Source organism: Cuculus canorus, chromosome Z (genome assembly GCF_017976375.1).
Source record: "Cuculus canorus isolate bCucCan1 chromosome Z, bCucCan1.pri, whole genome shotgun sequence".
Classification (NCBI taxonomy): Eukaryota; Metazoa; Chordata; class Aves; order Cuculiformes; family Cuculidae; genus Cuculus; species Cuculus canorus.
This window is the reverse complement of record NC_071441.1, coordinates 62321411-62333442: the sequence shown is the minus strand read 5'-3', so window position 1 is coordinate 62333442 and position 12032 is coordinate 62321411. Positions and strand designations below refer to the sequence as shown.

Below are 12032 nucleotides of genomic sequence, written 5' to 3'. Positions count from 1 at the left end.
TACCCTTGTGCAGGTGTCACCTCTGTAACAGGAATGAATTTGCTCACATGAACACAGTCATACTTTACTGGGCATCCTTCACCCTAGTGTATTTCAGAAATGCAGAACAGCGAAACTGATTATCTCCTCTAAAACATGATCTTCAGAAGTGAGGTATTTAATAATGCTACTGAGCAGAGTTACAGCAAAGCTGCACAGCACTTCAAAGAAGACAGAGCTGACAACAGCTTTGGAGATAACAGTCATATATCAGCATGATGTTTAATTCAAAATGTGCATGGTGTTTGTAGTTGGTCTCCTATTTCTGCAGATCTCCCTTCCTCATTTTCTTTCTGAAACCAGAAATCCTTATTTTTCTCAAGTTTAAGTTTGCGGAGTGTAATTAACTTTCTTTGAAGCCTCTGCCCTGCCAGTGAACTCTGCTTTAGGAGTTCATTCACTGCCATTTCTATAATACAGACTCATATTAATATACAGTGCACTGAAGTGGTACTTTGTACTAGAGCAGAAGTTGGTATTTACTTTTAAATAGAAAAAAATATATTAAATATGCATGTTGTTATTTATAGTAAATACAAAAATATTATTTTTAAATAAAAACTTGGTAGTCTGGAACTAACTCAGAAGGAAACTTAAGATTATGCTTAAAATAAAAGCTACCTTGATAGTTCACATAAATATTTTTACCCAATTTTTATGAATTTATATCCTAAAGTCTCCTCAACATATGCATTGTAGATACAGCATTTGGCTTCAAATCTTCAGAGAACAATTTGAGCTGCAACTTTTTTCCTGAACCCTGTTTTTTCGTTTTTAAACAATGTATTTTGAAGAAAGAAAGCATATGTGGCTTGACTAAAAACTCTGCTTCCTTAGGTGGTTTATATTAAATTCTGTGCTGAATTTTAATTTCTTCATTGGAAGTTTACAAAAATTCCAGCTCATCTGGATTACACAGAAAAGCTACATTTACTTACACACTAACTGTAAAATCATAAACAGCAACATTGAACAGACAGAAGGAGAGAAGCACATCAGAGTACATGAAGCTAATCTTTGACAAGCAACTTACCACAGATGCACCCCTGCCAGTTTGTGTACTACCAAGCCAAGGCATATTGATAGGCGTGCCGGGATTACTGTGAGTATAAGGAGTGGTTCCCTGAACATTTACCAGATCATCACGAGCATGTATAACTAAGAAATCATCAGCCCTATAAATGAAACAACATTATAAGTCAGATTCCAAACAACAACATGAAATACGAGCTTTGCTACACTGATTTCTACACAGTGAAGCTGTGATACTGGAAACATAGAAAGTATACCCTTTGTTTTCTGTTTCCACATCATCGTCAACCCAGGTATAGATTTGTGTAGCTAAAATTGCAGAAACATCCAATTCTTGTATGTCATGACTCGATGCTATTGCAATGCAGTTCCGATTTGCCTGAAAAAAAAGTAACACAAAGGCAGACACTCAAAAAAGTGCTTTTTTCGATTTTTATTGTTGATGGTACAGTTGTTTCTGACAAACAATCTATTTAAAAAACTAATTTATGTCTACAAATCTATATACTTAAACTTGTTATTTCCCTTTTAAAAGTTTATTTGCATCTGGGATAGCATCACACACTATTTGTACTTTATGTCTCCCAAGCAGTTCTAGTTTCTCCGTGCTTTCTTCAAAGTATAAACAATGCTTGCAACCTAGTTCCCCTCCTCCACTTCTTAATGCTTACATGGTTAAAGAGGAGAAGAAAAGATCACTTCCTGGTTGTCTTTGACAGAGATGGTAAAATACTCCTACGCACAAGATTAAAGAAAAAGCAGAGGACACCTCTCTCTTCCTTCAATCCAGTGCACATAGAGAAAAAGACAATTTTAGTAGAACTGAGTACTAGGAGTTCAAGCTGTAGCAGGACAGCTAGCAAAGGATGTCTCACCCATTCACAATGGGACTACTAGCTGTTTATCAGCTGGAAGTACAATACAATTAGATTATCCTGCTTACTTTATACTCACCTTATTGACTGCAAAAGCAGTAATGATGTCAGACTCTTTATGGATTATTCTTGCCTTGCCTCCTGGGTATCCTAAATCTGTTTCTATCTGTATTTAAAAGATAAAGCACATATAAATGCAAACTTTTATGCAACACTGGAAGTACAAAGACCTGGATTGTGTGATATTTCGTAGGGTGTTCTTTCCTAAATTTTAACTCTAAGACAAATATAACCTGTAATAATTACAGTAAACCTGTTTTCAATGTTATAATCTAGCTTCCCACTATCATTTTGAGACTACCCCAGCAACAAAGAAAGCACAAATTATCACAGAAGACAGTATGGTGTTCATTCTCAAGCTTTTCAGAGATGTTAAAAAACAGTGAAGCTATATGCACACTTGGGGGTTTTTATAATAAAAAAAATTGAATCTTGCTGGTTTGTTCTGAAAAAAAACCCACCAAACCTGTTTGAACTCAATCTCTTGCAAAACTGATTTTTATAAGTTTACTTGCTATGTCGGCAAAGATTTTTTAAGGGAGGTCAACGCCATTTCAAAACCAAAATATTTCATAATGATGTAAGGTCTAATTAATTTGAGCATTTCTATTGTGTACCTTATTGACGATGGGCTCCTCCACCACAGAATTTTTCATGGTTTCATTGTGTTCCTCTAATGACTTCACCAAGGAAAGAACAATCACAGAACAAAGCATAAAGATAAGACATAACACACAGGTATCAAGGAAATCCTTAATTCCTTGTTGTTTACCCCAACACAGAACAACTGAAACACAACAGCATGTTTCCACACACGCCCACCCCTATTTCATGTAGTAATAGTAATTACCAAATTCTACACTCTACATTCAATATAGAAGACACTAATTTACCTATTCTGTACTATAACAGCATCTTGTCCTTCTCAAAAGTGATGGCAAATAAGTGATCTCCACTGACATTTTATCAGTAACAAGAGAGTACAACCTATGCTGTATAAGACTGTCAATGATCCTGCTTGGGAACATATAAAGCACATCTAATATATTCCAAAATACCTTTCCATACAGCATAGTAACATGGCTACATTAACAAAAGACATGATCAGAAATGGTGCATCTTCAAAGGACAAGACAAAAGGAACAATTTTCCTTTTAACTGCAGTCGGTAGTGAACACTATTAGCCACAAATAATCAAAACAAAGAAATGTTTTATATTGCCAGGTATGCTGGTATGCTCTAGAAAGTAAACAAGCCAGCCAGGTAACATAAGTAAAAGCTCATGGATTGTCCTACAACATTTTCTGCATTTTATGTATCATACCAACCTCATTTCGGCATCGCTTCTTGGCAAAAATATTTCTGATAAAGGTTTCCTGGACTTGTTCCTGTTTAACCAAATACTGCCAGAGCCTCTTCACAGACAGAGCAAGGTGACTGTTAGATCTGCAGAACAAAGTTAAAATAAATACTTACATCATGCTTATACCTACATGAGAGTGGAATATCTTATATTCTAATCAAACTATAGTCAGAAGAAAGGCTAAAGCAAAACTACAGCTCACTAAACACTGTACAAGGCCTATTAGGAAGCTTTATGGTACCATCTTCCTGACAAACCTATGTGCGAGAGCAGATGCAAAGGGATGAAGGAAAAGAACATGTAATAGTTTATTGGGACAAGTGAGAAAAATTTGTTTAAGAGACAGTACACCATAAAGACTGCATACAGGTTGTTTATCAATCCACTTTATTCTTTACTACATGGATGATTTCTTTGCTAACGAGGGCTTCTACCATACGGACAATGAATGACTGACATTTCCTTCTAGGAACACATCAACTGTGTAACATCTCTGAAACAACCACAACTTTTTAGTAGCAAAATTGGAAGGACTGTAGAATCAGATCAGACTTCAAATGTTTATGCTTGTCCCTAGAAACTGTGTGCACAAGCAAAACTTGTAAAGACAAATATAGCTGCTTATGGCAGGCCAAAAATCTTCAAACCCTGAATCACTTTAAATAATTAATAAATATAATGCCAGGCAGCAGATGACATGTTAAGCTGTTCCTTTTTAATCAACTCAAGTTACTAAAACTAAGTGTGACCGTTGTGACATATTTTGCAACTAAAAGACAGGCTTTCTGTTGATTCTGCAGCCACTGGTGTCAGTAAGAGCAAAAAAGGCAGAATTTTTATTTGAAAAGCAACATTTTAAGAAACTGAGCACACCTTTCTGTCTGGACATACAATTATGTATAAAGATATTATAACCAGTGTTTATAAAAATTAGACTTGCCTGAATGGAGTGTTTGTAGGCTCAAGTAAAGTTTTATGGCGAAGCAGTGCAGGACCAGCAGCTAGAGCATCTTCAGAAGCATGAACTGATATATACTGTTGAGGTGGACCCCCATGTAGCTCAAGACGTCGGAGAAGAACTTGTTCCCAGCGCTGTAGTGTTTTCAAAACTGCATGGCATATTGGGGAGCTAACTGGAAGCTCTAGAAAGACAAAAACAATAATAAAAAACCTTCTTCTCCATTACAATCTTGATGAAGATAATTCCACAGCTGAAGGCTTACATGTATTTCAAGAAACTCCAAATGTAAGCTCTATTAAAACATAAACTTGATATATGCAACTATAAAAAGATGAACTGCTTTGTGTTATCCTTGCTAAAAACACGAACAGACTTCTCCAATGCTGATTGACATTAACTATCATGGAAAAGATTCTCCTGGAAGCTACGTAAAGAAATATGGACAATAGGCAGATAATGAGATCCAAGTTGGCTTTACAAAGCACCGACCATGCCTGCTTAATCTGGTGACATCTACAATGGACTGACTGTTCTCATAGGGAAGGGAAGAGTAAAAGATATCCACTTACTTGTGACATCTGTAAGACATTTGACATGTTTCCATGCAACAATCTTACCTCTAAATAGAAGCAATATGTATTTGATGGATGGACTACTCAATGGACAAAGAATTGACTGAACGACTGCATCCAAGGAGATGCAGTTAATGGCTCAATGTCCAAATGGAGATCAGTAACAATGACACAGATGGTGATAGTGAGCCAAGCAAGTCTGCAGACAACACTGACAGGTCATGCAGCCGATTCACTAGAGGGAAGGGATGTCATCTAGACAGACTTTGACAAGCTTGAGCAGTGGGTTCATGTGAACCTTACGAAGTTCAACAAGGACAAGTGTGAAGTCCTACACCTGAGTCAGGCCAACCACCAGTATCTATACAGACCGAGTGATGAACAGATTGAGAGGAACCCTGTGGAGAAGGACTTGGGGATACCAGTGGATGAAAAACTGGGAGATGTGCTGGCAATGTGCACTTGCAGCCCAGAAAGCAAATTGCTTCTTGGGCTGCATCAAAAGGAGGGTGGTCAGCACAGCAAGGGAGATGATTTACCCCTTTAAATTCTCATGAGACTGATCAGGGTTCCCCAGTACAAGACAGACATGGAACAGGTCCAGAAAAGGGCCAAAAACAGTGGCAGACATGGGAAAAGAAGAAGACAACTATGAAGGTTGTAAAAAGAAGGCTCTGGAGAGGCCTTATTGTGGCCTTCCAGTACTTAAAGGGGATTTACATGAAAGTAGGAGGAAGACTTTTTACCATGGCCCGAGGTGATAGGACAAAGAGTAATTGTCTTAAACTAAAAGAGTGTAGATTTAGACTAGATATTTTTTTAGAGAATTTTTTTTAGAGAAAGGATAGCAAGACATTTAAATAGATTGCCAGACAAGCTATAGATGCCTCATCCCCTGGAAGTGCTTAAGGCCAGGATGGACGGGAATTTGCGCAACACGATCTCGTTAAACAGAGTCCCTGCCCCTAATAGGGAGGGTTGGACTAGATCATCCAACACAAACCATTCCATGATTCTATGAAACAAGAAGTACGAATGATGTAACTTGAATTACAAAAAAACTATAGGGTTTCCACCAAGAAATAAACATTGTAAACACCCTGGTATGACTAAAAGGCAAAGAAAAAACCAAAAGTAAGTATGCAGAGGTTTCTACTAACTACTGAGCATACCTTCTCACTCACTCATCTTACCCACCCACCCACCCACTGTGTTAATTCACAAATATACTTGTATGACAAACAGTATCACAATTATTCCCAGATCATGGAAAAATGAAGAACATCTGAACTAAAAATAGAGCTATAACATTAAATATTATTCAACACATTACTGATTTTAAATGTGGTTATTAAGTATGAAAAGATAACTCTGCTGCTTATTACCTGAAAGATCATGTCCAGCCAAAGGGTAGAAAATCTTCAAATTGTGAAGTACCAGCTGAACCATTGCCAATCTCATCAGTGACCAACTAACAAGAAAGCACTAGTAAGTCATTTACTAACAGAAAAATAAATTTTTCTTACTTATTCACAATTAGTATTTAAATTTAGAGCTTTAAATCCTCATCATAAGGTGCTGAAAACTACAAACAGTATTTTAGAATACTACAGATAATTTGAACTCAAAAGTCACTATACCATATATTAATAAAATGAGTAAAATTATCAATATGAAAAATTAACGCCTAAGTCTAGATAATGCACCGCCATGAAATATCCAATAAAAAGCCAGAAATGCAAGTCTAGCTATTGCACAACATCTTGTGTTCTAAAGAACTACCTACCTGTATGAATTTGAATTAGAATGTTCTTGATTATGTGAATTTGATGCAAACACATCTCCATCATTATCTTCATCATCTTCACCACTTTCCTGACTTTCTTCTGAATCATATTCCACTTTACTTTGCAACGGAAGAAAAGGCTAAAAAATTAAACAATATTTCTTAAGTATTTCTAGCCAACATGTAGGTTTAAAAATAATTAAAAAATGGATAATTATAATATTTAATACTTTTTATTAAAAACAGGGCATAACAATTTAGTCATACTCAATTTATTAACATTTAGAGTTTGTACTTCATGAAAATTGTAGTTTTCCGTGAGCACGCCATACTTCATCAGCTTAACTATTTTTCACATTACCCAAAAATCTAATAATACCAACAGTTTTCCAGTTTTTAATTCACTTTACTTTCACATCAGATATATCAAACCACAGGCAGGACAGACAAGCTTGTTATTTTTCAGAGAGAAGCCAAACCCACTAATGTATTTCCCCCATAGTTCTTCCAAGGGCTCAGGGAACCAAAGAATAAGAAAATACTATCCCCTGCCTACAGGGTTCAATATTTATGATAAATCCACCAACAGTGCCCTACTGTGTTATTCAGTATTTGCAATTTCTTTTTCATTTGTGCTCCTGAGATACTGCTTACATATTTATTTTTCTATATGGCTAATATGACAGAAATGTGCCATACAACTCCACACCATTATCTAACTTTCTACAAAGAAAGACCCGCAAAGCAGACTCAACCGAAAGCAACATAATCTGTATACATGTTCATTTCATCCATTTGAAACAGATGATAAAAAGCTGCTTACATTTCCTTGTTTATCTAAATAGCATCAACTGTGAAAAGCAATATGTTTTGTTCATACTATTATCTGAAAACAAATTAACTTCATAACAGCAGTTTTTAAGAAAACTGCTTCAAAAATACATATGGGCAGTTTTTTAGAAAACACTAAATTTGTGCAAGAAAACCAGGCAGTTTCCGTCACACATCTAAACTGATACATAGACTAAGGACTAAGAAGGAAAAAATTACCATACCAGAAGTGATAGAAAATATTTAGCAGCCATATTAGCAAAAAAAAAAAATTACCTTTGCAATGAAATAATCCCAGATGCTAAGCTCAGGAGGAACATATCTTTCTTTGTAAGATGGGGATTCTTGGTCTGCCAATGGCAATGCAGGCAACTGAGAACTCTCTTTTGGAGAGCTCTTTGATGAAAGCCTATAACGTTTTTGTTGTTTCTCTCCATCATCTACAGAAGAAGAAAATACAGTGTGTTACTGTCTGTACCACCTCCTCCACCTGCTTTTAATAAAGGAGTTCATAATAGAAAGTAAAAGTCTTCCTCATTACAAGTGTTTGGAATTTTATCTTCGCATTTTGTAGCAAATAAGCATTGAGAATGCTGATCCTTGAATATTCAAACCTAATATATAACTGGAACTCCAGAAGGGGAAAACCCCCAGCACAAATAATACAGAAAAGTAGAATACACTCAAAACTGCATTAGAGGCTTTCTTCCTACAACAAAAACACATTGTTGCTCAAGCGACAATACTGCAAAACTAAACTAGTCTAAATAAACACTAGTGAAGACTGATTAAGCTTGTTTTCAAAGACAAGCCAAGAGTCTTGTCTTTAAGAATATACAAATATAGTGTAAATATCTAAGCTTGCCATTCCTACTCCAAGTTTTAACTCCGTGTCTCCTTCCAGAGGAAGTCTGTACTTCCTAAGCAGTATAATTCTGATGATTCCCTATGTCCATATTTCTCCAGAAAATAAAAAGTTCCCATTTTAAATAATATAATCTGGTATGTATCCAATATCAATTAGGAAAGGACTAATTATTTTATTCTAAATCCTAGGAGTTGAGGGCCACCTCACTTCCTCCAATACAGACTTCAGAACAAGAAGTGTTTATGAGAGATTACAGTGCTCAGGGAAACAGTTTATCAAAACTGTCAGAAATACCTTAATACAGTTATATCACAAATTAATTAAGAAGCAAGCCTCATTTTAGAACCTTTATTTTCTTGTTGAGAAGGATCAACTTCCCAAATACGGAAAAAGTAATAGCTTACTTAAAAAAGAGGCTCACACAACCATCTGATAACCTGAAATCATTACGGTTCTTGGTAGGTGGACTGTATTCCAGTAGCCTGTTAACAGAGGAGGAATTACATTGACTGTCACTGTCCCTGAGCGGTAACTTAGTGTTCTGTCTCTCCAGAACACTTCTAAAATGAGAAGGGCAAGGGAGAAAGGAAAATCATACTTTGAGATTTGATACAACATTGTGGCCTTCATCTTCCATTACAAACAAAATGCACTTGAATCCATTTCCTACTTGATTATAAAATTAGTTTATTTCAAGTAGATACACGATTAGTTTCTACAGTGAAGCAACTGAATGGGTTCAAGACTTCAGTAAAAGAAAGATAAAACATTAAGATAAAAAGGGAGTTGATCTTTTTAACTGTCTTTTTGAAGTCCCCAGAGCTTTCAACATCTATTTAACTGAGTAGTGAACATTTACTTTTTTCATAAGCATTTCAAAATCTCACTTTTCCAGTTAAGGTTGAAAACAATGACACCACCTAAAAGAACTGCAGAACACACTTATGTTCCACCCCACTCCACTCCTTTTTTTAATGTAAAAGAGCATTTGGGGAAGAAGAGTACAGAAAAACTTTCTATTTGATTCTTGTTAATTAAATGGGTGGTGGTTTTTGTTTTACGTAGAGCAATAATGAGACCAGAAGCTAGTAAAAAGAGATTTCATCTAAGCATCTCTTAAGTAAGGGGGAATATGGGTTGCCTTCTGATTTGAGTCTTTGGATGATGTTCCAGGAGTAATAAATAGGCTCCAAGAAGGCAAATCTGCAGGCTAGAAGAGCTGACCTGGAGATCAGATATCCCTATCACTAAGATTAAGCATCAGCATGCCGAGTCAGGCTAGATGAACTAACATGAACATAAAACAATAAAGCACTTATTTGTGTTTGAACTTTCCTTATTTCCTTCTGCTACCAAGGCCCTACAAAAATAACTTCCACAGAAGTTTCTGAAGCTACTTTCTCCTGTTAATACTGCTGAGAACAGCGCAAAAAGAGTCAGCATCCTTATGTATGCCCGAACTACTACAAAGAGGCGTTTCCTATACCCCTTGGTTTTTTTTTTTTTTTTGTCCATGTGTTTTATCCACAGGAGACTTCTGAGTCTTGAAAGATGCTTGAAAGATTATTTCCTTCAAAACTCGTTTACGAGTGCTCCAATCACTTGGAAATAGAAGATCTAACACTCTGGACAAAAAAACCTCAAACAAACAAAACCAAAACAGTGCTCATTTAAGAAGTTATACTCCAGAAGTAAAGTTCACACGCTTATAGCACAAACTAAACCAACTGTAAACCCTGAGGAGGATAAGCTTATTTTTTTAAAATTAACTTTTGGGGTTTTTATACCTCACAAATAGGATTCCAGCACCTCATGGGCAAATTCTCTATTTCACAGTAGCTGATGGATTTAATAATTTTTGGTCATTTTTGGACCAGACACCCCCCCGTTTTTCCAATAATTTTTTTAAAAAAATTTTGACCATGTATGAAGACAACCATCACCACTACAAGCAGCTGAATTATAAAATAATTCATACATAGAATCTCACAAAATCTGAAGACAATATCTCATCTTTCACCTTGAAACTGGAATACTTTAACAGTCTGTGTTGCATGACTATACTGTATCATATTTTTTTTTCTCCTGTTTGGGATATTATTTGAAATCTACTTACCTGTACCAACAGTTGCAAATATAATAGCTGCAGTACAGTGCATTTTCACTTCAATATTTAAAGCTCATCAGCTAGGAGCAATCATGCACATGCAACACCATGAATTTTTAGCAATTACTTAATTAAAATAAAAAAAAGAAAAAAAAGTCACTAGGCATGAAATAAGGAGCAAGTGTTGCATGAAATAGAAATAAGATGCATGTGCTTGCAGGTTGTTTTTCTAAGCAGAATCGAAAAACAAATGCTTTACTCCAAAACAGTACTTTTATTCCATTCAGTTGGATCATTCTTTATGTTTTTAAGAACACTGCATGCTAGCCATTTGGAAGAAAAAAAGAAAAAAAACAGTATTTAAGGTAAATGGAAGTACAACCATCAAAGTGGTTTGAAATACATACTAATAATGATAATTTATTATTATGCATTTAAAAAATCTTTAGATTTTTAATAAATTTGAATGAGTTTGTCATTTGGGATTTCTGGTCACCTACTGTATTAACTTTCTAATTTCTCATATATTTCTAGTTAAAAGTCCTTCACGTATTCTTCTGCATTCAAAACATTTATCTTTGGTCACATTTTGCTTGTAAGACAAATGTAAGATTTGTTATTCTCCAAGAATATTGCAATATTTCAGGCAAAAATGCTGCTATTTCTGTCAAGATCTAGCACATGTAATGATAGTCAGAAGACCTGTTGCCCCACCTCCTTTTCACCTTCCCAGGAAGAGTTAAAAGACAGATCTCGATTTCCCAGAAATGCATGTCAGAGTTACTGTGCCTCACTGAGGCATGAAGCATAAATAAGCCAATAGTCTGAAAAATACAAATCTTCATTAAGAGCCAGAAAATTATGAAATCTTCCTTTTACAAAAGCATCATCCTTGATTTCAAGCATCAAGTATTAGCACTGCGAAGGCCAGAACAGAGTGGAATGACAAAGATATGACAAAGAAATACTGATTTTGCATCACACTTCGAATCACTTCAGTAAGTATAAAGCCCCGCGCAGGTATCTGTAATTCTTTGGGAAGCTATGAAAGCCAACTAGAACATCAGCCTGGTGAAAGTCTGCACAGCTGTACATCTCACCTTCAAACCTAAAAAGAACTTTTGCTGCACAGTTATAAATCCCAAAGTTTTCAACATGACATTCTGCTTACTCACGGGCAATAGCTCGTGTGATCAAGGTGATGAATTTCATGAATTAGCGCTCAAAAGCAGCAACTGCGATTAAGTTAAATAATTTGCATTTTGATTAGTATATGTATACAAGACTAAATTCTTTGTTGTATTTATGTATCATCTGATGATTAGTGATTCACAAAAAAGCTCAAAGGAAGTAGGCATTATATTCTCAGATGTTTCTGGAAGACACTACAACATTATATACATTGTGGGCATTTCAATAAATGGTGAGTAGAAACTTCTCAAAAAAATTAGATAAGCACAACCAAATACTTGGTGGCATGCATGAACTTTGTTTACATTTCCTGTTCTGATCATCTTAGGCTTCTTCTACTGAGCCAA

The 12032-nt window shown here is 35.6% G+C and overlaps 1 protein-coding gene across 8 annotated transcripts in view; it reads right to left on the bottom strand.

Annotated features, from left to right (window-relative positions):
- Positions 1-12032, bottom strand: part of DMXL1 (Dmx like 1) — a 78141-nt gene that overhangs the window by 12125 nt on the left and 53984 nt on the right. For 7 of the 8 annotated variants that reach the window (XM_054054120.1, XM_054054124.1, XM_054054123.1 and 4 more), the window contains 9 exons: positions 7796-7959; positions 6689-6828; positions 6288-6373; positions 4310-4511; positions 3335-3452; positions 2624-2686; positions 2026-2112; positions 1329-1450; positions 1073-1214 (listed from right to left, as the gene is read on the bottom strand). In XM_054054120.1, coding sequence (XP_053910095.1) covers positions 1073-1214; positions 1329-1450; positions 2026-2112; positions 2624-2686; positions 3335-3452; positions 4310-4511; positions 6288-6373; positions 6689-6828; positions 7796-7959 — 1124 coding nt within the window. Of the gene's footprint in view, positions 1-1072; positions 1215-1328; positions 1451-2025; positions 2113-2623; positions 2687-3334; positions 3453-4309; positions 4512-6287; positions 6374-6688; positions 6829-7795; positions 7960-12032 lie in introns of those variants that run through there. The other variant, XM_054054127.1, reaches the window with a different exon arrangement.